At 42.5% G+C, this 26,240-nt stretch overlaps 1 protein-coding gene across 1 annotated transcript in view; it reads left to right on the top strand.

The window, feature by feature from the left end:
- Nucleotides 1-26,240, top strand: part of LOC126162405 (pyrimidodiazepine synthase-like) — a 77,869-nt gene that overhangs the window by 39,779 nt on the left and 11,850 nt on the right. The window contains exon 3 of the mRNA XM_049918903.1: nucleotides 2,975-3,107. Within this exon, the coding sequence (XP_049774860.1) occupies nucleotides 2,975-3,107 (133 nt within the window). The remainder of the gene's footprint in view (nucleotides 1-2,974; nucleotides 3,108-26,240) is intronic.

Here is a 26,240-nt window from a genome sequence, read left to right as displayed (position 1 = left end):
TCCCCTAGCACCTATCGCTTAAAAATATTCCGTACTTGCTTAGTTACGTTTAATGAAAACGGCTAGTACTTTTGTGGTTCATCCTACTCAAAAACTGGTTCTCTGAAAATGGACTACCTCTATATTTTGAGAAAGTACACACTACTCAACATTGTTAATATTTGTGTTACGCGCTTAAGTCCGTGGTCCAAGGCATAACTCTATGCCTAAAGTTCCGTCTGCCCAAGCAGGAGACTTCGTCAGAATCTTTAACAGCACGCAAAACTGTTGCAGATTCAAACAAGCACAACAAGTTCGGCTTGCTATGCTTGCTTTAAACTGTAATAACTTTCTGAGTTGGCTGCGCTTCTGACGATGCCTTGGACCTTGGACTTATGCCAATAAAACAAATATCACCAATAATGCAAATAGCGGCCTTGAAAACCTGTATTCTGTGACATTATATTAAGTTCTGCAAACATGCCAACAATTGACGTAGCACATGCACAGGAGACAGTAAAGAGGGCAGAATGCTTCAAACCTTTTGGGTGTACATATTAATGAAAACTTGATCTGGAAGAAGCATATTACTAAACTGTACAGCCGATTTGCTCTTCGCGTAATTGCTGGGTTTGGGGATAAACAAATCAACCCCCTGACATATTTTGCTTATTTCCACTCAATAAAGCCGTATGGACTAAGTTTTTGGGATAACTGGTCACTTACCATAGAAAGAAAGTACCGATTGCACAAATGCGAGTGTTAATAATATATGGTGTTCACTCGCGACCGTCAAGTAGGTACATCTCCAAGGACTTTGAACTTTTAAATGCACCATCGAAATACATATATGCTCTAATGAGAGTCATCATAAATAATCTACCATAATTCAAGAAGAATAGCGACCTCCAAAACTACAGCACTAGACGAAGTCGTGTAAATAAGAAACATTTTAATATGACATGTTTTAAAAACGGACTAAAAAGTATAAAATGATTTCTCCTAGCCTCATATAGATTCCTAACACCATTCAGGTGGTCCTGAAAATTTGTACTTGTGTACTTTCAATAGCTGTGAAAATTCTACTAGAATTTAAAAAGAAAACCGTGAGGCGCATGCAATAGGTAACAGTAATGAAATGAACTTCAATTATGTACTGCATGCTTCCCAAGTTTCTCGTTCTAAATTCCAAAAGTATTTCCATAGATATTAAAAATTCACAAGAACAAATTTTCAGGACTACCTCTATGAGTTAGAAGAAATTATACTTTTCAGTTCGTTTTAAAAACGTGTTATATGACAAATTTTTATTTATATAATTATTTTCTGCTTTTTTGTCCTGTGTGTGTCAAATTTTTCAATCGATTTGAAACATTTTGATGAGATTACAACGGTGACATGTGGTAAAAGACCCCGAAGGTAAAATTTAGAGAGAATCGAGCTCACACATGGACTTACCAGCAACCATTCTTACCGTGAAACACTTAAATGGAACAAGAAAAGGGGGAAATAGCAGTGGTACACCTCAGAGCAGAAAGTGAGTCAATATTTCATTGTCACCCAGCTGTGACCTACGTTGAAAGTCTCAGGTCTCTAGCTTATTGGGAAATGAGTTTAAAATCAATTGCAAAGTTTGTATGGAACAGACAAGAAAGTGACCTAATAAAAAGTGTTAAAATAACCTTTATTACCCATTTTTAAATCTGTCATTAGCTCAAAAACGAGTCCATTATACAATAACAAAAATTTTTGATCATTTTCCAATAACATAAAAGTCTGACAGCTAGTAAAGCAACTTTTTAAACTAACTTAAAATCAATTATCCTGGACGACTCTTATTCCATGAATAAATTTTTGTGAAGAAACCAGTAGCTTGTATAAACTCCCTAGATTTTGAGTTCAGTTGCATGAGTAGGACTAAACAATAATTTGTTCATTAATGTTAACGTTAATCAAATACAGACCTCCTATAAACTGACCCGCTCTAAATCATTTCAGTAAATGATATCGTTCGGATGATATATGGGACATGTAAAAACGTAGCTAATTAATGTGCCGGTAACTGTCGAATCCTTATAAGAGAGTAGATAACACCCGAGTTTCGCAGACTGTGTGTAACCCAAATAACTCCCAAATTTAAAAGAGTGATAGCTATATTTCGAGGTACGATAAAAATCAAACAAATGTATTTTTTTATTTATACAACTTGAGTATGATATAGTCTTTTTTAACTCATTATGTGGTGTAACATTCCTCAGGTGGCTGGTTTTGATGATGAGACAACAGGTAACTCTGTTCTCGGGAGTTATCCATGACTTTGTCAATGATTGTAGTATCTGTGGTATTTGAAGGAGGGGGAAGGGAGTGCAGGCTATAGGTGAACAGAGAATCCCGTATCAGTAGAAATCAACTTTTATAAGTATATCTCTGATGAAAGAATGCAAATTGTTCAACCTTGTTTTAATCCTTGATTGTTTAGACGACTACAAGTGATTAGCTGTTTAAAACAATGATATTCTATGTTGGGAGCCAGTGTAGAATTCAAGATAAATGTGCCGAATGTATCTCTAGTACTCGCATGTTGTGTATCATCGTTGTGCCTGCTAAACCATTCATCGCTCCAATTCTTTCCAGCCTTGATGAAAAATCGTTCTGAAAATTGTGTTACGAATATTTACTTTTATGTCTGTTATGTATCGGAATACAGATACTGTCTCACGTGGGCAAAGATCTGTGACTTTGATGATGCAGTTCTCTCAGAATCTGCCTGAATGATTGAAGGAAACCACATGAAGTCTGAGTGGAATGGGCAGGTGGCGGTTTGAGGGATATTGCTCCGGCGTGAGAACATTTCTCCTATTGTCCTATTTTCATATGAATGCGTTAGTTTTATCCTTGGAAAAGGACGCAACGAAAGATGTTTCTCGTGGTTTAATCAGCTCACAGAACACTTGTTGAGACTCGACCACTGACATGCTTCCCTGTATTTGCACAGGTCTACATGCCATACGTGCAGTGCATGAGGGCCACCGAGCCCCAGACAGTGATGGAGGTGGTGCCCACTGTAGCGGCAGCCATGCGGCCCTTCGAGGACAAACTCGCCGAGAACGGACACAAGTTCTTCGGAGGTGAGTGCTGCGCCTGGCCCGTATTCGATAGTGAAAGAGCTTGATTAATCCGTTTAGGTTTATGGTGCTTCTTTGCTGTAGATGACACTTCGAGGTACAAAATGTTTCTTTTCCACTCAATACATAAAATGACATATACGTGTGTCAACCTGTTAAGATTTTATTTAGGTGAGCGACCTGCAAGTGGTGCGAACATAAAAAAAAACAACAGTATTACGAACAGACGAGTATAAAGAGCTTTTACACTTTTTGCCTTCTCTTCTGCAGGATTAACTTGTATTACATTTAGAATTCATTAACTCCAGTTTACTATACCACTGACTAAACTGAATCATCCAATTACACAGCATCTGTCCTTCGACTAGTATAACCTGAGAGAGTGAGGGTTTTTGAACGGTACCAGAAAGAAAAAATTACAATCGGTCTCATGTAAGTGATAAGTCTTACATGTTCCTACATACTCTGTCTCGTCTTAATGCGTCGAAAAACTTCACATCTCTTGCCTGAAAATTTTCTGTGAAGTTTTCCTCACACCCAGTCGATATGGTCACTTAATTGTACTCGATCTCTTTTCTCAAGTCGAAAACCCTAACATTGTTTTCTTCACGCTTATCTGGCCTTGGCATATCGCATACAGGCAATGTCTTCCGTAGTATATACTGCTCAGTGAATTCTGAATCGCACCACTTACAGTTCCGGATAGAGTTCTATGTCTTTCGTTTTGCTGATCTGAAAAGCTTTACTGTCTGTTATGCATCAGGACAGGCAAGGAGAACAAGTACTAACAGCGTATTATCAAATGGCATATGACCCAAGCTTAGAGTGCAGTAAATATTTAGTGGTATGGAAACTGGATCAATGTTAGAAGTTAACAAAAAACGGATTTTTCGTCTTCCCTACCACACCTTACGGGCTGCTAGATTTTTTAGCGGTAGGTTCGAACAGCGCGTAAGTGTTAAGGAGATGCTTCGGGAACTGAAATGCGAATCCCTGGATGGAAGATGACATTCATTTCTAGAAACGCTACTCAGAAAATTCAGAGAACCGGCATTTGAAGCTGACTGCAAAACGAATCTATTGCTGCCAACAAACATGGCACGTAAGGACCACTAAGATAATATTCGAGAAATAAGAGTCAAACAAGCAGGTCAGTATTGTTTTACCATAACAGTGGAAGGGAAGCAATCGACTACAAGTACCAGAGCCAGTTATAACAACCTTCCTCACTCTGCGCTCTTTTTTTGAATGGCACGATGTGGACCTTGTAAACGGATTTTCGACTGCTTTACAATTTCATCATTTCTTTAGTGTTTTAAGTTGTTCAAGACTGACACATCACATTGTACTTGTCTACCATCGCAGATTCAGTGAACGGAGTTAGCAATAATACTAGAGATGCGCTAGTTTGGACACATTAATCAAACATTTCTGACACTGGGTACTGAAACGGATCTTACATCACAATAAACTGTCGACCATTGCTAATTCTCCATGTTTTACACTGACCACACCAAATACAGCATACGGATGTGGGTCAGTAAGCTACTGATAATGATATATGTGTTGAGAGAGGGTTAAAGGAAACACACGAGCATATTCCTTTATCATTATTAACGCGATTTTGCGTCAATATGAAAATCAGATTACGTTTAACGGCAGTTATTGTAGTTTTACTGTCAAAGTATAAATTTTCCTTGTTGTTACTTATTGTAAAATGTTTAACTAAAACCGCTAACCAACCCAAGTTGGCTGGATGGAGATGAGGCTGCAATAGGGCTGGCAGACACAATCGAAACTAACGACCTTCTTTCTGTCCGAGACGTATTTCGCCCATCGAATCTGGCAGACCAACACGTTGAACCATATGGTCACTCTAGTACGTGTTCGTGGCCGAGGTTCTCGATTTTTGAATTGTTCTAGCACCTGCCCTCTTCCGGAGGTAATTTATGTGTTGACCTCGCTTGCCACAAAAGAGCCAATTAAGTAACACGTGCTGCACCTACACTTTTGCTACAAGCATAATGTTGTTGTTGTGGTCTTCAGTCCTGAGACTGGTTTGATGCAGCTCTCCATGCTACTCTATCCTGTGCAAGCTTCTTCATCTCCCAGTATCTACTGCAACCTACATCCTTCTGAATCTGCTTAGTGTATTCATCTCTTGGTCTCCCTCTACGATTTTTACCCTCCACACTGCCCTCCAATGCTAAATTTGTGATCCCTTGATGCCTCAAAACATGTCCTACCAACCGAACCCTTCTTCTAGTCAAGTTGTGCCACAAACTTCTCTTCTCCCCAATCCTATTCAGTACCTCCTCATTAGTTACGTGATCTACCCACCTTATCTTCAGCATTCTTCTGTAGCACCACATTTCGAAAGCTTCTATTCTCTTCTTGTCCAAACTAGTTATCGTCCATGTTTCACTTCCATACATGGCTACACTCCATACAAATACTTTCAGAAACGACTTCCTGACACTTAAATCTATACTCGATGTTAACAAATTCCTCTTCTTGAGAAACGCTTTCCTTGCCATTGCCAGTCTACATTTTATATCCTCTCTACTTCGACCATCATCGGTTATTTTTCTCCCTAAATAGCAAAACTCCTTTACTACTTTAAGTGTCTCATTTCCTAATCTAATTCCCTCAGCATCACCCGACTTAATTCGACTACATTCCATTATCCTCGTTTTGCTTTTGTTGATGTTCATCTTATATCCTCCTTTCAAGACACTGTCCATTCCGTTCAACTGCTCTTCCAAGTCCTTTGCTGTCTCTGACAGAATTACAATGTCATCGGCGAACCTCAAAGTTTTTACTTCTTCTCCATGAATTTTAATACCTACTCCGAATTTTTCTTTTGTTTCCTTTACTGCTTGCTCAATATACAGATTGAATAACATCGGGGAGAGGCTACAACCCTGTCTTACTCCTTTCCCAACCACTGCTTCCCTTTCATGCCCCACGACTCTTATAACTGCCGTCTGGTTTCTGTACAAATTGTAAATAGCCTTTCGCTCCCTGTATTTTACCCCTGCCACCTTCAGAATTTGAAAGAGAGTATTCCAATTAACATTGTCAAAAGCTTTCTCTAAGTCTACAAATGCTAGAAACGTAGGTTTGCCTTTTCTTAATCTTTCTTCTAAGGTAAGTCTTAAGGTCAGTATTGCCTCACGTGTTCCAACATTTCTACGGAATCCAAACTGATCTTCCCCGAGGTCGGCTTCTACCAGTTTTTCCATTCGTCTGTAAAGAATTCGCGTTAGTATTTTGCAGCTGTGACTTATTAAACTGATAGTTCGGTAATTTTCACATCTGTCAACACCTGCTTTCTTTGGGATTGGAATTATTATATTCTTCTTGAAGTCTGAGGGTATTTCGCCTGTCTCATACATCGTGCTCACCAGATGGTAGAGTTTTGTCATGACTGGCTCTCCCGAGGCCATCAGTAGTTCAAATGGAATGTTGTCTACTCCCGGGGCCTTGTTTCGACTCAGGTCTTTCAGTGCTCTATCAAACTCTTCACGCAGTATCTTATCTCCCATTTCGTGTTCATCTACATCCTCTTCCATTTCCATAATATTGTCCTCAAGTACATCGCCCTTGTATAAACCCTCTATATACTCCTTCCACCTTTCTGCCTTCCCTTCTTTGCTTAGAACTGGGTTGCCATCTGAGCTCTTGATATTCATACAAGTGGTTCTCTTCTCTCCAAAGGTCTCTTTAATTTTCCTGTAGGCAATATCTAACTTACCCCTAGTGAGACAAGCCTCTACATCCTTACATTTGTCCTCTAGCCATCCCTGCTTAGCCATTTTGCACTTCCTGTCGATATCATTTTTGAGACGTTTGTATTCCTTTTTGCCTGCTTCATTTACTGCATTTTTATATTTTCTCCTTTCATCAATTAAATTCAATATTTCTTCTGTCACCCAAGGATTTCTATTAGCCCTCGTCTTTTTACCTACTTGATCCTCTGCTGCCTTCACTACTTCATCCTTCAGAGCTACCCATTCTTCTTCTACTGTATTTCTTTCCCCCATTCCTGTCAATTGTTCCCTTATGCTCTCCCTGAAACTCTGTACAACCTCTGGTTTTTTCAGTTTATCCAGGTCCCATCTCCTTAAATTCCCACCTTTTTGCAGTTTCTTCAGTTTCAATCTGCAGTTCATAACCAATAGATTGTGGTCAGAATCCACATCTGCCCCAGGAAATGTCTTACAATTTAAAACCTGGTTCCTAAATCTCTGTCTTACCATTATATAGTCTATCTGATACCTTTTAGTATCTCCAGGTTTCTTCCAGGTATACAACCTTCTTTTATGATTCTTGAACCAAGTGTTGGCTATGATTAAGTTATGCTCTGTGCAAAATTCTACAAGGCGGCTCCCTCTTTCATTCTTTCCCCCCAATGCATATTCACCTACTATGTTTCCTTCTCTCCCTTTTCCTACTGACGAATTCCAGTCACCCATGACTATTAAATTTTCGTCTCCCTTCACTACCTGAATAATTTCTTTTATCTCGTCATACATTTCATCTATTTCTTCATCATCTGCAGAGGTAGTTGGCATATAAACTTGTACTACTGTAGTAGGCATGGGCTTTGTGTCTATCTTGGCCACAATAATGCGTTCACTATGCTGTTTGTAGTAGCTAACCCGCACTCCTATTTTTTTATTCATTATTAAACCTACTCCTGCATTACCCCTATTTGATTTTGTATTTATAACCCTGTAATCACCTGACCAAAAGTCTTGTTCCTCCTGCCACCGAACTTCACTGATTCCCACTATATCTAACTTTAACCTATCCATTTCCCTTTTTAAATTTTCTAACCTACCTGCCCGATTAAGGGATCTGACATTCCACGCTCCGATCCGTAGAACGCCAGTTTTCTTTCTCCCGATAACGACGTCCTCCTGAGTAGTCCCCGCCCGGAGATCCGAATGGGGGACTATTTTACCTCCGGAATATTTTACCCAAGAGGACGCCATCATCATTTAATCATACAGTAGAGCTGCATGTCCTCGGGAAAAATTACGGCTGTAGTTTCCCCTTGCTTTCAGCCGTTCGCAGTACCAGCACAGCAAGGCCGTTTTGGTTAATGTTACAAGGCCAGATCAGTCAATCATCCAGACTGTTGCCCCTGCAACTACTGAAAAGGCTGCTGCCCCTCTTGAGGAACCACATGTTTGTCTGGCCTCTCAACAGATACCCCTCCGTTGTGGTTGCACCTACGGTACGGCCATCTGTATCGCTGAGGCACGCAAGCCTCCCCACCAACGGCAAGGTCCATGGTTCATGGGGGGGACAAGCATAATAAAAGCACTTATTCGTTAGTGGAACAGACTAGGGGGCTCCTGCGTTGCACCCTCTGTTACGTATCGCTAGAGGCCCCAGAGACCCTCCGGACCACCCAGGGGCTCTGTTGGGCGCAGCGACCACTGTTTAAGAGTTGCAGATCGCTGGTGGTTTTCTCGAAAATAAATATTTAATTCTAATTATCGTCGTCACTAGTTTTACCAGTTTATGCTGACGTAGCAAGTAAAATATTAATTTAAATGTATGACAAATATAAACTAGCTGTGATGAAACTGATGATGTCCCAATAGGCTATCATGCGATTGTCATTACTGGTTTTAATAAATAGGCTATTGTGTGATTATCATTGCTTGTTTTAATAAAATGTAGATTTTGTGGCAATTAAATACGGCGGTAAAGGTTGACAGTCAGTTGCCAGCATTTGTGGTTGTGGGTATTGATGAGTGGCAATAAAATAAAGGTAACTTAAGTTTGCCACTCTCATTTCAGAAATTACATTTATTTCCCTATAGCGTTTGGACTCTACACTCACTATTAATGAAACTAAGGATCAACGCGCCGTGCAACTGAAAGGTTTACTTTTGTTTGGATGTAATTAGAACTATTGTTTCGACATTGATCCTCTGCGATAAAGGTCTAAACGATAGATCTAACTTTATCAAAACAGAAATAATATACATAAAATAATGTTGTCAAAGAATCGAGCTGACTTGTTACTGAATGGGAGCGCGGTTTAGTATCTAGTACAATGATGGCTGGAAATAGAAGCCATGGATATCCTAGTCCATGTGGGCACACGACTCAGACTTGTCCGCAAAGAACGAAGTTCCATTTTCATACAGAATGGCAATGAAAGTAAAAGATTTACCGCTCTTAACCATGACATCAGAAAGCAAGTTCGTGTTACGTGGCTGCAGTCTATTATACTTCGAGCGTGCTGATTGAGCCAAAAGCACGTAGCGATCTCACCAGCAGATGTGAACACCGCAACTGACAACCGCATAGCCAACCATAGCCGACCAGTGCCAAGACAGACGCAATTGTAACTGTGCTCACGCGATGCCAAACTAATTCTCGTGGCAAGCGTCCGACTGGCCGCTGTAAACCAAAGAGCCTGGTGTGAGACGTGTCATGCATCCTGCTAACTCCAGCTCCAAAGAGCGACGCGAGGCACAGCAGCATCGATAGCAACTTATCTACGTGCACGCCTCTTTGGATAAGACATGGTAGCGTCACGTTCGTGTATCAGTGAAGCTAGTTGAGGCGAAAATCAGGAGCCTAGACATCATAAAGTGAATTACCCATGTCGTCTCCAGGTAAGACCATCGCGCAACAACTGCGATGCATCGTCAGAAGAGAGTACGTGTTGCGGTTTTCCTGTAGACACAGTTCTGCTGCAGTATGGATAACAGTTGCATCACAATGAGGGACTGAATGGCGTGGCAACTGGAAACGTGCTCAAAAGTTGAAGTATTCGTGCACACAGATTCACCGTGAAATTGAGGCGGAATTTCGCCAAAACGCAGTGTCGCATTCATCTGTAGTGAAATGGTACCTACAATATGATCGAGGTCGCACAAACGTGGGTGATGCTAAGCTTGAGCACCATCGAAATCGATCACAGACGACAATACGATATTGCAGTGCCTGTGTTATACTGATTTCGATGCAAAGTTCTTTTGGACATGCATGCATGCATGTCATCATTCCATACATCCATGTCCAAAGGAACAGACACTGCGGCGACTACAGCCGTTATGAAATGCATAAAATGTATTCGCAATTGCGAATAATGGCACACATCAGTTGTAGAATGGAATGTGCTGGACCAGGACTCGAACACGGATTTCCCACTTATGGTGAGTGGTCGCCTTACCGTTTTTGTTTTTTTCTTTTTTGCATTGCATTTTGTTCGTTACGGTTCGTTGTATTTCGTCGTAGCGGACGTCACATGACATCCATTGAAGTCCATCGGTTTTTGTTTTTTGTTCTTTTTTTTCCACAAAGGACTTGACCGAACACGCTGAGGTACCGAGCCGGTAATACCATTCGGCTATCCATGCATGACTCACGGCCATACCCAAACTTCCATATGTCGTCAACCATGCACGTGTGTCGAAAAGAACTTTGCATCGTAATCACAATAACATAGGCACTAAAATATCGTATTTCTCTGCCGATACCAGGCAAGCAACTTTCAAGTACAACGTCTGTATGGGAATATACATAACCTATGTACGAGTCCAGGTCATAGACGTATGTTTGACGAAGTATGGAAGTTTGGGTTCGGCCCCGAGTCGTGCACGGACAGCCAAATATTAAGGCGACCGCTCGCGATAAGAGGAGAAATCCGGGTTCGCGTCCCGCACCGGCACAAATTTTTACTGTCGTCATTTCATTCTACAGCTGATGGTTGTCATTATTCGCAATTGCGAATACATTTAAGGTACAGACGACAATGTCCATGCAGTCGAGGAACTGATTAGCAGCAACTGCAGATATTCCCACGATGAAGACTTTCACAAAGGAGTTCTCAAAAAGCTCTGAGGTGAAAGAGCGAAATATATCGTCGAGAAAACTGAACGATTCGTAAAACATTCCGATCAGTGTTCACAGAGACTTGGTTATTATGCTGAAAAGTAGTGTCTTGTATGTGTGTCACATGGAATGTCTGCAGCAGTCATTAAAAGTTATGTGGCCACAATTATAAATAACTTATATTTTGAAATACTCTCATAGGCTAATATAAATATGAGACGTACTCCATGCAGTGTGGCATGTTGCTTGCGTCACTGGCTGGCACTGAAACGCCAAAGAACTGGCGTAGGCTTGCGTAATCAAATACAGAGATACGTAAACAGGCAGAATACGGCGCTGCCGTCGGGAACGCCTATATAAGACAACATGTTGAAACGTCACAGGTTTACGCTTCACTTTACTGACTGATTAATTTCTACATGTTTAATAATTCATTTTACGCTGAGAGCGTCCTTTCAATGTTTCGTCTAGCTAATTAACCTCTGGATTCAAGAATGCTTCCTCTCTCATCCTTTGATCCCATGATGTATGTGGATGGATAAACGTAATTATGCATGGAATATATAGTAATATGGGTTAGTCAAAGATGGTAGCAATAGGGTAGTTTAGCACCAGCATTACAACGTGAGCAGATTCGGTAGAGTGTTCGTGATTTCAAACATAGTGGGGATGAACAGGGCAGAGTTTGTGAGGTTGGTTCTCACCACCAGTTTTTTTGAACGGTTGGCGGTTGGTCCTGGAACGCGCCATGTTAGGACAGTCTGGGACCGCCGATTGAACGAGACGGACGCAGGGGTGCGGCGCTCGTCATTATTGCTGAGAAAAGTAACACTGATTATGGGGTAGCATTTGTTATGAAGCATGTTCGGTTGTGAATTAATACCGGGAAACGTTCAGCGATATTTTATTTGTAGAAATTTTTCAGATTAATGTGTTTCAACTAGCGGACTTAGGCGCGAGGTGATTGAGGGCATGAACCAACGGTTCTTGTTCTTAGGTCAATAGCGGATAGGTTCATTAATGTTTCCTTTGTTGCATAGTTTCGTTCTGGATATAAGCAATATAAATTTTTCATGATTCAACGGTTTATTTTACTCGTTTCTTTGTTGTCGAACTTGGCCACGTGTTGCCAGCATTTATAACGGTAGGTCACTGGATTTGCCATTCGTTAATCATAGTATGAATAATGTGGAGTCATGAAGCCTGGGCTGGTTTGCTCACTTTGCATTGAGGTTGCATAATAGGCGGTTTCAGCATGAACATATCTGCATGGTACTGCATGTGTAGTAACACAAGTAATAGATAGGTGTGACAATAACTAAATCGTTTTAAGAGGCTACCATTCAGTAACGTTCATTTTCACCCATTTTAATCATTAGTAGATGTAACTGGCGACTAAGTGTTGTCTATGTTTCTGGTATGACGAGATGCAAGAGACAGTGAATAGATTTCATGTATGTTTTGTCACAAGGAGTAATAGTTTTCTTAAATGTTTTGTCACAGAGAGTAACAGTTTTGTTAAATATTACCGAAATAAATCAGAATGATGATTGAATTTCTCTCTTAGTGTTATTTAGTATCCTTCATCCATACCACTGAGATAATGGCTACATTCTATGAATTTTCAATCCAGGCATATCCATTGTATGCATTATGCACTTCATGCGACTAACTGAATTCATTGTATCAGAAAAAGAAAGTCTTACCGTCCTTAATGTGCACGTATTGTTCCATGGCCGTTCACCGATGTTGCGTTATCCGTTGCTTTATTTTTAAATTAGAATACTATCTTTTCTAGCGGGTTTGATTACCCACATCTCAATTTATCGGGCCTAATTGAAAGAATCAGACACATAGCGGAAGAAATGGGAACTATGGAGCACTGCGCCCGCTTATATTAAAGGAAGATACTTCTTACATGAAAATTAATCGGCTTAACAAACAAGGGGTAGACTTTCAATGTGTCTGGTGCAGTTTTTAGACTGGTTGCAGCTGCTACAATGGCAGATTATCAAGATTTAAGTGCGTTTGAACGTGGTGTTATAGTGGGCGCACTAGCGATGGGACACAGCATTTCCGAGGTAGCGATGAAGTGGTGATTTTCCCGTACAACCATTTCACGAGTGTACAGTGAACATCAGGAATCCGGTAAAACATGAAGTCCCCGACGTTGCTGTGGTCGGAAAAAGATCCTGCAGGAACGGGACCAACGACCACTGAAGAGAATCATTCAACGTGACAGAAGCGCAACCCTCCGGAAATTGCTGCAGATTTGAATGCTGGGCCATCAACAAGCGTCAGCGTGCGAACCATTCAACGAAACATCATTGATGTGGGCTTTCGGAGCCGAAGGCCCTATCGTTTACCCTTGATGACTGCACGGCACAAAGCTTTACGCCTCGTCTGGGCCCATCAACACTGACATTGGAAATTACTAGAAACATGTCGCCTGGTCGGACAGGTCTCGTTTCAAATTGTATCGAGCGGGTGGACGTGTACGCATATGGAGACAACCTCATGAATCCACAGACCCTGCATGTCAGCAGGGGACTGTTGAAGCTCGTGGAGGCTCTGTAATAGTGTGGGGAGTGTGCAGTTGGAGTGATATGGAACTCTGACAGGTGACACGTACGCAAGCATCCCGTCTGATCACCTGCACCCATTAATGTTTACTGTACATTCCGACGGACTGGGCAAGTCCAGCAGTAAAATCCGACATTCTACACGCACAGAATTGATACGGAGTGGCTCCAGAAACGTTATTGTGAGTTTGAACACATCCGCTGACCACCAAACTCCGCAGACATGAACATTATTGAGCACATCTGGCATACCTTGCAACGTGCTGTTCAGAAGAGATCTCCACCCCCTCGTACTCTTGCGGATTTATGGATAGCCCTGTAGGATTCATGGTGTCAGTTCCCTCCAGCACTACTTCACACATTAGCAGAGTCCGCTCGTATGCACAATGATAAACATAGTAACTGCAATCAGTGCTAATGAGTGGTATTTGTAACAGTTATTACTTTTATAACACTGAATAGTTGTGCTAAGATCAGAACCACAAAGTACTAAATCATTATCAAACCACATGTTCCGCTCGTCCATACAGTTGTCAGAAGTTCATCGTATGAAAGCATACACGAAAGCTGAGTTGTTGGAAATGAAATAATTGACACATTAGAAAAATAACATTTCTGTCACAAAAGAAAATAGGCACAGTAAAAAGTGTTTCATCATTTAAATACTAATATCATAAGCAATTCTCTCAGCAAACCAACATTTTAATAATTTGGAAAGAGAGTGTAACTGTATTCCAGCAGCACTAACAGGATATAATGCCCCTCATCTAGACCTAACATGCCCTAATTACTTGAACTTTAAACTCTCCAGTACCTTCCAACGCTATTCACTGCATTAACAGCCTCACTGTTATGATGCGAAAATTGCACATGCTCCATGGTCACGAGTCCGAGAGACAGTAGATAGATAGATTGTTTCCGTTTCTACCGGACGATACTCAATATGACTAATTGGAACACCTGATGCATCAAAGAAGCAGGACGCCTCTCAAACGGACCCTGCATGCCCAGGAGAAAGGCAAGAGCACCACAATGCCAATCGCTGGCTAAGCTGGTATAGCCCGGGAGACTTAGTACGGAATTGTACGCCTTTTCAAAAACTGAGACAATCGGAAAAGTTACTAAAGTGCTGCTTCGGAACGTTTCGTATCCTTCATTGCTTGCCGAACGTTACAGATGAAGCCGAAGTAAATGAGCCATCCACAGTAAGACAAATTCGCAGAGAAGTTGTCCATATCCTCCGTATGAAACCTGACTACAGGCCTGAGTCGCGGTACCACGATGGGGGCCTCTTTCCCACGAATCTGAAGACCCGCTTTAGAGAAGCGAAGTTACAATTGGAAGTACTATCTTCGACGCTCCTCATAGTGAAGGGGTTTTGACAATACGACCGGAATGAGAGGATCCGCTAGCGCTTCCATACAGATGATAACTGACATGATTCAGATCCAGGGTGCTGCAATCACCTTCAGTGAGACTTTCTGAAACATCAAGTTGGTGTTTCTCCAGAAGAGGGAGCAATGCGACCAGTGGCGTTGCATGCAGTGTCGCGGATCTGTCTGGATTGCTGGTTGCCGTGCTGTCAGACGTTAGTTCAAACGTGACAGGTAATTTTTCCATTTAGTATCCATAACTTCTGGAAGAAATGAGAAATACTAAATGGAAAAATTATTTCGTGTCGTGAAATTTGAACTGTGGTCCCACAGCCCACCATCCAGTAACACTAAAATATGTGTGTATTTGGGATATGTTAATTTTTTTAAACTTTTCATGTCCCATCCCTAAAAGTTAGAGCATTGACACATTGAAGAGACAGTGACTTTTAAGTCAAGAACCAGACGAGTTGCTACCGGGACAGGCTGAAACCCAATTGGAAATGTTTGCGAGGGGAGTTTCAAGTTCCTTAGACAAAGGGACACCAATCGACAACTTTGCCAGAACCTGTAGATGGGAAGTGTTTTTAATTCAGTTCTGGGAAGATATGTCGTAGACAAAACAATGTGAGGGCTAGGGTAAGTGTAAATGTGTTTCTTTATGTGGGTACGGAATAAAGTCGATGACCTACTTGGCATGTGAAGTATACGAATCGTGTTACACATTGGATTACTGGTCAAATACACTCCTGGAAATTGAAATAAGAACACCGTGAATTCATTGTCCCAGGAAGGGGAAACTTTATTGACACATTCCTGGGGTCAGATACATCACATGATCACACTGACAGAACCACAGGCACATAGACACAGGCAACAGAGCATGCACAATGTCGGCACTAGTACAGTGTATATCCACCTTTCGCAGCAATGCAGGCTGCTATTCTCCCATGGAGACGATCGTAGAGATGCTGGATGTAGTCCTGTGGAACGGCTTGCCATGCCATTTCCACCTGGCGCCTCAGTTGGACCAGCGTTCGTGCTGGACGTGCAGACCGCGTGAGACGACGCTTCATCCAGTCCCAAACATGCTCAATGGGGGACAGATCCGGAGATCTTGCTGGCCAGGGTAGTTGACTTACACCTTCTAGAGCACGTTGGGTGGCACGGGATACATGCGGACGTGCATTGTCCTGTTGGAACAGCAAGTTCCCTTGCCGGTCTAGGAATGGTAGAACGATGGGTTCGATGACGGTTTGGATGTACGGCCAGTGTAGGAGATCGCTCCCCACACCATGATGCCGGGTGTTGGTCCTGTGTGCCTCGGTCGTATGCAGTCCTGATTGTGGCGCTCACCTGCACGGCGCCAAACACGCATACGACCATCATTGGCACCAAGGCAGAAGCGACTCTCATCGCTGAAGACGACACGTCTCCATTCGTCCCTCCATTCACGCCTGTCGCGACACCACTGGAGGCGGGCTGCACGATGTTGGGGCGTGAGCGGAAGACGGCCTAACGGTGTGCGGGACCGTAGCCCAGCTTCATGGAGACGGTTGCGAATGGTCCTCGCCGATACCCCAGGAGCAACAGTGTCCCTAATTTGCTGGGAAGTGGCGGTGCGGTCCCCTACGGCACTGCGTAGGATCCTACGGTCTTGGCGTGCATCCGTGCGTCGCTGCGGTCCGGTCCCAGGTCGACGGGCACGTGCACCTTCCGCCGACCACTGGCGACAACATCGATGTACTGTGGAGACCTCACGCCCCACGTGTTGAGCAATTCGGCGGTACGTCCACCCGGCCTCTCGCATACCCACTATACGCCCTCGCTCAAAGTCCGTCAACTGCACATACGGTTCACGTCCACGCTGTCGCGGCATGCTACCAGTGTTAAAGACTGCGATGGAGCTCCGTATGCCACGGCAAACTGGCTGACACTGACGGCGGCGGTGCACAAATGCTGCGCAGCTAGCGCCATTCGACGGCCAACACCGCGGTTCCTGGTGTGTCCGCTGTGCCGTGCGTGTGATCATTGCTTGTACAGCCCTCTCGCAGTGTCCGGAGCAAGTATGGTGGGTATGACACACCGGTGTCAATGTGTTCTTTTTTCCATTTCCAGGAGTGTATGTGTAACATTCGTCAAACAACAGCGGGAGGGCAACGAATGTCTTCACACAAGGGCCACAATGATTATAAATGTGTTTGACTCGCGGGAGGCTGAAAGAGAAATTTTTTCTGAGTTTTCAGCACCCATAAAAAGTGTTTCTGTACGGATCATGAAGCAAAGAAAAGTAATAATGAACAATGCGACACAAAAGAACATCCAACACGCCACACATTCGCGGGACCACCCTTCACTTCGCACAATGGTCTCCGCGTATGAGGAATCTGATGATTTGCTGCAAAGTATATTTCTACCTGGAAGTACAGATGTAACAAATTAATGATAATATGTTTCCTTTTTGACTATATTATACGCAAAAATGTTTTTCGAAAGTACGCCATGGGATGACTTACATCCGCTACAGTATCAGAATGTTCTGTCGAGCTTCTCGCATCGGGCGTTGTGCAGTTTCTTTTTTTTTTATGTACTTCTCGATGAGCTCATAACTCACCATTCATTTTAAACGAAAGGCATAAAGACTAATTTACAACTGTAGCCCTGTATTCTTCATCTGTTTTCTTAATTCAGCGATGCATAAGTAAAAGGATGGAAAGGAAATATCTAAAAAACAATATACCCCACAAGCTCCTGAAACGTTTCTTCACCGAAGGCACACTAGTGCCATCTCCGAACGCTGTGGAGTGCAGACGGATTTTTACGAGTGGTACAAGCGGTATCAAGGAGAACAGCCGATGTCGGGTGACGCCAAAACGTCTGACAAGCTCGTGGAAAGTGTTACGAGAATATCTGTTGTGAAAGTGACAATCCTTATGTTGATTGATAATTATGCATTTACAAATTGTTGGTGACTCCATTTTGTAACATATCCTAGGCTACAGTCAAGCTACAAACCGTCTTACCAGCGAATGGTCGTTTAAGGTTGGTTTGGCTTTTTAATTCTTCTACATACAATAACAAGCATTTAAATCGGCATTCTGCGGAGCTGATGGTGAAACATACACATTGTATCTCAGTTGCAGTCGATAGTCTATATTGCACTCCAACGGGTAGTTACAGCTTGACGGATAAAGTTTTCTGTTCAGATGATGCAAATGGACGAACTCGATACATCTATCAGACAAAGAGCCTGTGAGTATACAAAAAGCAAGAATTTCTGTTTCCACAACAACTGTAGAAAGACAGATTATATATTCTGTTCAATCTGTTCAACTCCGATACCCTTAGAAACTGATTTGTAGCAACGCTTTTCTCATGAAACGAACGGCACTCCTCATGTAGAAATAGACGTAATGACAATCTTTTAGTCGACTAAACTACCGATAAACGTCGCAACATATGCTTACTCGGATAGAACACTAAACCTGTCATTTTGGGGTAGTTAAATGAGCTTCGACATTTACATCTACTACTTGTGTCTGATACATGTGGTAACACTAAAGAATTTATTTTTGACATCATGTAGAAAACTTAAAATCTTATTAAAATAATTTTTTGTTCAATTTAATATTGGGAAAATAGATACTGTGATAGTGTGATAATTTGATTGTTTCTACATCATATTCCTTTAAAAGTGTTGATTTATAACTGATGAATAATTCTTCTAGTCAAATCGTTGGCAATCTACCATTTTGGGCTTAACTTCGTTTGCAAAGTAATACAGACTTTTCTTCCGTCTTACTTCCCATTTCTTCTGTGTCATCACAACTTTAAAAGAAACATATTAATGACGTTGCACCAATAAAGGGCATTCGTCAAACATAGAAGATACATTAATATCCCTTAATAGCGAGGTGGACGAAGTATGGACGTTTCCACAGGACTTACACTATGTGTTATAAAAATTGAATGAAACTTCCATCGTGCCAGATTTTCCACAATTTTCAAATTATTAAAGTAACGTGGCATACTGAACGTTCCCATTTACACTCTCTTTCTTCCTACTTTAAAATTTTTCCTTTCTCCTGAAAATCATACCTAATAGGATATTTGACTGAGATATGATTTTGCTATTTAATAGAAAAATTTTGCAACTGGGGTATAAGTCTTCGACCTACAGGTTGACAATAAGTAATTCTAAATAATTCTTTTGAAATTCACACTTTTTGAGTTTTAAAATTATGGATTTGTGTGACATGTAACTCAATTTCCTTTATATGAGGAGACACTATTTGACACTTCCAGCCATGAAAAATGAACTCGTGGCTTGTGAGCACTTATAATGTTTTAATAACGAAGATTCACAAAGTTAACATTCTACCTGCTTTCCCCAGTTGTTTGTGGTATGACTGCAAGAAGTCTAGCCGAAGTTTCATAGCGAAAATTGCCTGGCCACGAATTAACGATAAGAACTTCCACCATTCCCCTTAATGCTTTCACTGGAGTCTAACCTCCAACTGCGAGTGTGTCATTATTGGAGATCGTCGTCTTCTTTCTCTTGTATGTTACAACGTAATGAGGACAGTATTAGAACTGGAAGTTCTGAAACTGACTTACATCTCACTCTAAAGTTAATTTTTTTGGAAATTTATAGTGAGTTCCTATGAGACCAAACTTCTGTTCATCAGTCCCTAGGCTTGCACACCACTTAATCTAACTTAAACTACTTACGCTAAGGACAACACAAACACACTCATGGCCGAGGGAGGAGTCAAACCTCCGACGGAGGGAGCCGCGCGAACCGTGGCAAGGCACTTTAGACCACGCCGCCCAGACTTCGTTTCGTTTGAAACTAGTGAAATTTGTATATATTATTTTACACTAGTCTTTATTAGAAAGACCTGATGTAGGTCACTAGTTATTAAAGCTGCATCACCATGAAGATAGTGTGCAAGGAAATATAAATGCAGATTTTTTTATGTTTTACATTAATATGTACACACACATTATTTTCCTTGCGTCAAACAGTTTTCCCACAAAAAATGTCACAAACCTTACGACCTAATGTTTTCTGCATGGCTGTAGCTGCACCACTAAGTAGACTACACCTGTCAGCCTAGAGTAACCATTTTGCGGCCAAGTATCAGCGTTTCAACACCTGACCTGCTGCCCAAGTGAAAATAAGTATGAATGGTATTAATGGCTTAGTCTTGCCACTTGTACATGCAAATACTACCCAACCTAAAAAGATCCGACTTGTAATTATTAGTATTCAAATGATGTGAATACTGACGTAATGTTATTTAGTAGACCGTCCTCAGTTACCAACAGAAATATCGGCACTTGTAATCGTTACACCCTGTATTTGCTGGATATGTTAACAGTTAGCATATCAGTGGAAATGCACGCAGCAGGCAGGTTCAATGTCGCCTACATTCTGTATATAAGATCACGCAGTGGCTTTCATGTTCAGAAGTCGCATATGAATTTTGGCTGTTCATGGGAAGTTTGTTATGCTTGGAGCAAGAAAAAGAAGCGTCTACCAGCATGTGTCGGAATTCGACGACGGCACGATCGTAGCCTATCGAGAATATTGTTTATGAACAGACAGTATTGCTCCTCGCTTTGGTCACGAGCTTTAGGCTCCCGTGTGAATACGGAATCGATCGGTTGAAGAGGGCCATGTTCAGTGTCATTCAGGATTTTATCTATTCCATGCACAAAGCGTCCGAGAAGACAGACATGTGATTCACTTGACTGTTGGGAATCGCACAGGAACCACACGAAACTTGAATCAGGAAATGGGCTGACAAGACAAGTGTCCACGCAGACAGTACGACGACGTCTGGAGCACCAAGGACTGTGAACATGGCGACCATAGTTGCGGATTCTCTTGACGCGGCAGCGGAGAGAGATGATGATGTTTAGTTTGGGCGGCGCTCAACTGCACGTTCGTCAGCGCCCGTACAAATTCCCAATGTATACACAGTCAAATTTTTTTCTGCAGTCCAGTCCAGCCACTGCCACGAATGATGATGATGATGATGATGATGAAGTGATGAGAACAACACAAACACCCAGTCCCCGGGCAGAGAAAATCCCCAACCCGGCCGGGAATCGAACCCGGGATCCCGTCATCCAGAGGCAGCAACGCTAGCCACTAGATCACGAGCTGAGGACCAACGGAGAGAGTCGCGCCGACATTGTGACACCCGTCAACAGCGACGAACACCGGAAAAGCACCACGCCTTCTGTTCAGACGAGTGCCGGTTCTGCGTACAGCAACACAACAGACGTATCCACGCGTGGTGGCTCTGAGGAGAGCGAACATTGCCAGATTGCATATGTCACCGTCATACCAGCCTCGAACTTGATGTTGCACTACGGAGTACCACTCGCAGGACCACTTCGAGAGCCTTTTTTCCAAGCAAACAGCTTATTGCTTTGCACTCCCACCCCTCCCCATTTTCCCGTAGTACACTTCCACCCGTGTCAGTTTTCAGTACTAATTGTGATATGCACTGTATACAAATCTTGCAGTTCGGCGAACTTGTGAGCCTGGTGCCCCAAACGGTCGCTATTAATAGAGTTAAACCTCCTGTATATATATATTACAATTGTGGCGCCTCTGGAGCATATCTCAGCCTGGGGCCCCAAGCAGCAGCTTGTGGGCCATTGGGTATTCTGCACGATCACCTTTGGGTCTCTTAGCCAGCAATTTATTCAGCAGCCGTCACATTTTAGACGTGATAAAGGCCGCTCGTCGTACTCTCTCTCTCTCTCTCTCTCTCTCTCTCTCTCTCTCTCTCTCTGCTATTGTATTTAAACAAGATGACGCAAGACTGAATGTTGCCAATGATGCCTGGCCTAGCTGGATACAGAGCGTGTGAGACTGTTGCTGCGGCCAGCACGTTATCCAGATCTCGCAACTACTGAGGAAAGCCGCCAATTGGTATGCGAGAGACTTTCACGCCATCACTAGCAAGCCACTACGATTTCTGAATTCTGGCGGGTGAAAAACGAGGAATGTTGTGCTCGTTTCTGTCACCCACGCGCAATTAGACTATTTGTGCAGCCAGGCTGGAGATATTTTTGGTGCCAGAGGCGGCGGTTCTGTGTACTAAATTTCGCTCTCTGTTTACTCCCAAATCATCCAAAAATTTAATCAAGTAGTCTCCCTATTATACTGTACACATATTATAAGTAAAATGTTCTTATTTTCTTCCGTTGGTGGTGTTGCATTCTTAATGTGTAGCAGTGAGTGGCGGAGTCTTTAACGCCTCAAGAAATGATTTTAGAGTGCGGTGTAACATGGGTTATTCATGACAATGACATATATTCCACTAAGGACGCTCACGCTGGCGAAAGATGGCTGTGTTTCTTATAAACATTATATGTAGCGGCAACAATCCGATTAGTGATCTGTGCAGATGGTACGTCTCAGTGACGTAACACTGCAGGGAGAAGGCACGGCGTGGTGACCGCCATAGTACTTACTGGACGTTGACGTTAATGCCCTGGTGACGCAAATTGAAGGTGTCATTAACACCTCTTAGAAGACGGATATGCTACAATGTAAAAGCTGAAGACAAATGAAGATTGTAAATCTTTGGTGCTAAGTCGAGTTCGATGTGGTCGGACGTATTCATCGATGTGTTTGAGTTTATGAGTTGCAGATATTTCGAACTGTCTTCACAATTGATGCAAATAGTTGGAACATTAAAGAGGAGTCGGTGAAGTATTCGCGGGTTCTCAGCCGAGTCAAGGCGTCGCTCTGCGGCAACGTTTCAACAACTTTCTACTTGTCTTCGCCTGAAGATCACAAGTAGGAACTTGTTGAAACGTTGCCGTAGGACGACGCCTTGACTCGGCTTATAGCTAGAGAAGACTTCATCATCGAGATTCGACGAGAAAGTCTAAATTCGGAAATAAAGAAGAGGATCTTTGAAAAAGTGTTCGTGATTTAGCTGTTGGAAGTAGTGAGTCACTCTCTTACAGAATCACTCTGCCTGGATACGAAGACTAGAGGAATATGTTCTCGCACGGCCATGGTACCTAGTAGCCAGACCGCGAGGAACAAAGCAAAAAGGCAACCGTACTGGAAGAAGAACAATCAAAGGTACTCGTAGCTTAGACCACAACGCACTGACCGATGCGCCACGTAGTATTCACTACTCATGATGTCACACCCAAATCACCGCACACACACACGGGAGGAAACGCAGTATTCGGCAACCTTACTGAAGGACGGAAAAACTGTGGTGCTGAAAAGGAGAGATATTTGGTAAAATTTTTTGAATTATTTCGAAGAAATCCTTCGTTGGCAGAAACAACTCAAGAATCAGCATCGAAATTCACACTGAAGAGCCAATGAAACTTGTACACCTGCCTAATATCGTGAAGCTCCCCCGCAAGCAAGCAGAAGTGCCGCAACACGACGTAGCGTGGACTCGATTAATGTCTCAAGTAGTGCTGGAGGGAACTGACACTATAATATCTGAAGGGCTGTCCATAAATCCATAATAGTACGAGAGGGTGGAGATCTCTTCTGAAAGCCCGCATCTCGTGGTCGTGCGGTAACGTTCTCGCTTCCCACGCCCGGGTTCCCGGGTTCGATTCCCGGCGGGGTCAGGGATTTTCTCTGCCTCGTGATGGCTGGGTGTTGTGTGCTGTCCTTAGGTTAGTTAGGTTTAAGTAGTTCTAAGTTCTAGGGGACTGATGACCATAGATGTTAAGTCCCATAGTGCTCAGATCCATTTGGACCATTTGAATCTCTTCTGAACAGTACGTTGCAAGGCATCCCAGATACGCTCAATAATGTTCATATCTGGGGAATCTGGTGGTCAGTGGAATTTTTTAAAATCGGAAGAGTGTTCCTGAAGCCACTGTAGCAATTCTGGACGTGTGGGGGTGTTGCATTGTCCTGTTGGAATTTCCCAAGTCGGTAGAAATGCACAATGGCCATGAACGGAAGCAGCTGATCAAAACGGATGCTTACGTACATGTCACCTGTCAGAGTTGCATCTAGACAGGTCCCACATCACTCCAACTGCACAAGCCCCACACCATTACAAGGCCTCCACCAGCTTCAACAGTCCCCTGCTGACATGCAGAGTCCATGGATTCACAGGATTGCCTCCATACCCATACACGTCCACCCGCTCGATACAATTTGAAACGAGACTCGTCCAACCAGGCAACACGTTTCCAGTCATCAGCAGTCCAATGTCGCAGTTGACGGGCCCAGGCGAGGCGTAAAGTTTTGTATCGCGCAGTCATCGAGGGTACACGAGTAGGCCTTCGGGTTCCGAAAGCCCATATTGTTAATGTTTCGTTGAATGGTTCGCGCGCTGACACTTCTTGATGACCCAGCATTGAAATCTGTAGCAATATGCGGAAGGGCTGCATTTGTGTCACGTTGAACGATTCTCTGGGTCGTCGTTGGTTCCGTTCTAGCAGGATCTTTTTCCGACCGCAGCAATGTCGAAGATTTGATGTTTTACCGGATTCTTGATATTCACGGCACTCTCGTGAAAAGGTCGTACGAGAAAATCCGAACTTCATCGCTACCTGGGAGATGCTGTGTCCTTTCGCTCGTGTGCCGACTATAACTCCACGTTGAAACGCACTTAAATCTTGATAACCTGCCATTGTAGCAGCAGTAACCATTCTAAAAACTGCGACAGACACTTGGCGTTGCCGACTGCAACGTCGTATTCTTCCTGTTTACGTATCTCTGTATTTGAATATGCATGCCTATCCTTTCGCGCTTCGAGTGAGAACACGCTGTGTAGTGCCCAATAAAGCTATCTAACGAAAACAAGGTAACAATATTCTAAATAACAAGAAGAAAATCGGAAAGTTTCATAACCAAAAATAAATAATCGTGGTCGTCTACACTAATTAAAACAACGGTTGTGCGTGTATACAAAACATTATTCAAGCGACACGCACCTACGTATCAGTTACGCCACGGAAGAGTTGGGCCGGGTTGGCGAGGAAGAGTAACGACGGGATAGCAGCTGGTGGACCTTGCGACAGTAGTTTTTTTTTTAATTAGTCTCTTTTTGTGTGTACAGGAATTTACAGGAATAGTTATTGATGTTTCCTAGTGAAGAAACTAACTGAACTCCTAACTGGACAAATTAAATTGTAGCCTATGCCTGTGTGGACAATAAAAATGTCAGCGGAAGCACCGAAATGGTTTAGATTATTTGTGGAACAGAACAATGAAGTAACGAAGGAAAACCGTAAAGCATTTAACAAGTGTTTTATAAAATAAGTGACACTGGAGTTTTCTCGACTACTTTAGCAGATTTTATCATCATATAAAATTCGTTGAGGCTTCAAAGAATGAAAATGGCAGTTTTAGTCCTCGCTTTGTTATGTCTTGTGGAACTTGAGTAGTATTTGTTGGCTTAGATAATTTTGAATACAAACATAGTGGTGGAAAAGGAAATGGACGTGGTAATATCGTCAGCCAAAGTTAACGCAGGTGTGTCTTTGTACAGTAACAAATGTGTAGGTTAAAGGAATTTTGTACAAGAAGTTGGTGCTATATGCTTTAAACCTGGGGTAAAGACACGTGAGAAGTGAAGGAACCCGTTCCTATCAGGATGTGAGAAATGAAACTGAGGTATTGTGCAGACAGATTGTATAGGGTGAAGTGCATCCTGCTTTGGGTTGGTTGAGTGACTTGAAATGGGTAGGCAGGCGTATAGAGAGGCTCTCCTACGCCTGAGGTTAGGTGCATTCAAGAAAGAAATGGCTTGTACCGCATGTGTAGAGGAGTCTGGGGATAGGTATATCAAATAGAGAGTCCTAGTCCTTCGGTCAGGTGAATCCACAGAGGGATAACATAAACCGATTTTAGCAGGGAATGAATGGGGGACACTTCATCCGAAAGAAAAAATGGTTGTACAGTATCTGCCGATAGAAAGGGCTGAACTTAATTACTGAGGTCGAAGAAGACGTGTTGTATGACAATTGATCACTTTGTTGAAGTAGTATCCAAACTAACTGGGAGCAAACAAACTTACCCAGATACCAATGGGTGGTAAACTGCTGTGTACATTTACGTATGCAAATATAAGATGTGGGCAATTAAGGATGAAATTAAGCATGTTAACTAACAATGTACTTCAATTTAAATGAAGAAAACACATCCCACGCTCTTATCATTAAGAGCATAATGTTTCGCAATGTGTAACGACAGAGCACGAACACCATTTTATGCTTAACAACTAGAGACAACTTTCATGTTAACTCTTCGAGCCAAAATAAATAATCATATATGAACATTTAAAGAAAACATT

This window comes from Schistocerca cancellata, chromosome 1 (genome assembly GCF_023864275.1).
Source record: "Schistocerca cancellata isolate TAMUIC-IGC-003103 chromosome 1, iqSchCanc2.1, whole genome shotgun sequence".
Classification (NCBI taxonomy): domain Eukaryota; kingdom Metazoa; phylum Arthropoda; class Insecta; order Orthoptera; family Acrididae; genus Schistocerca; species Schistocerca cancellata.
The sequence above is the reverse complement of the archived record's forward strand: the minus strand, read 5'-3'. Positions and strand labels throughout refer to the sequence as shown.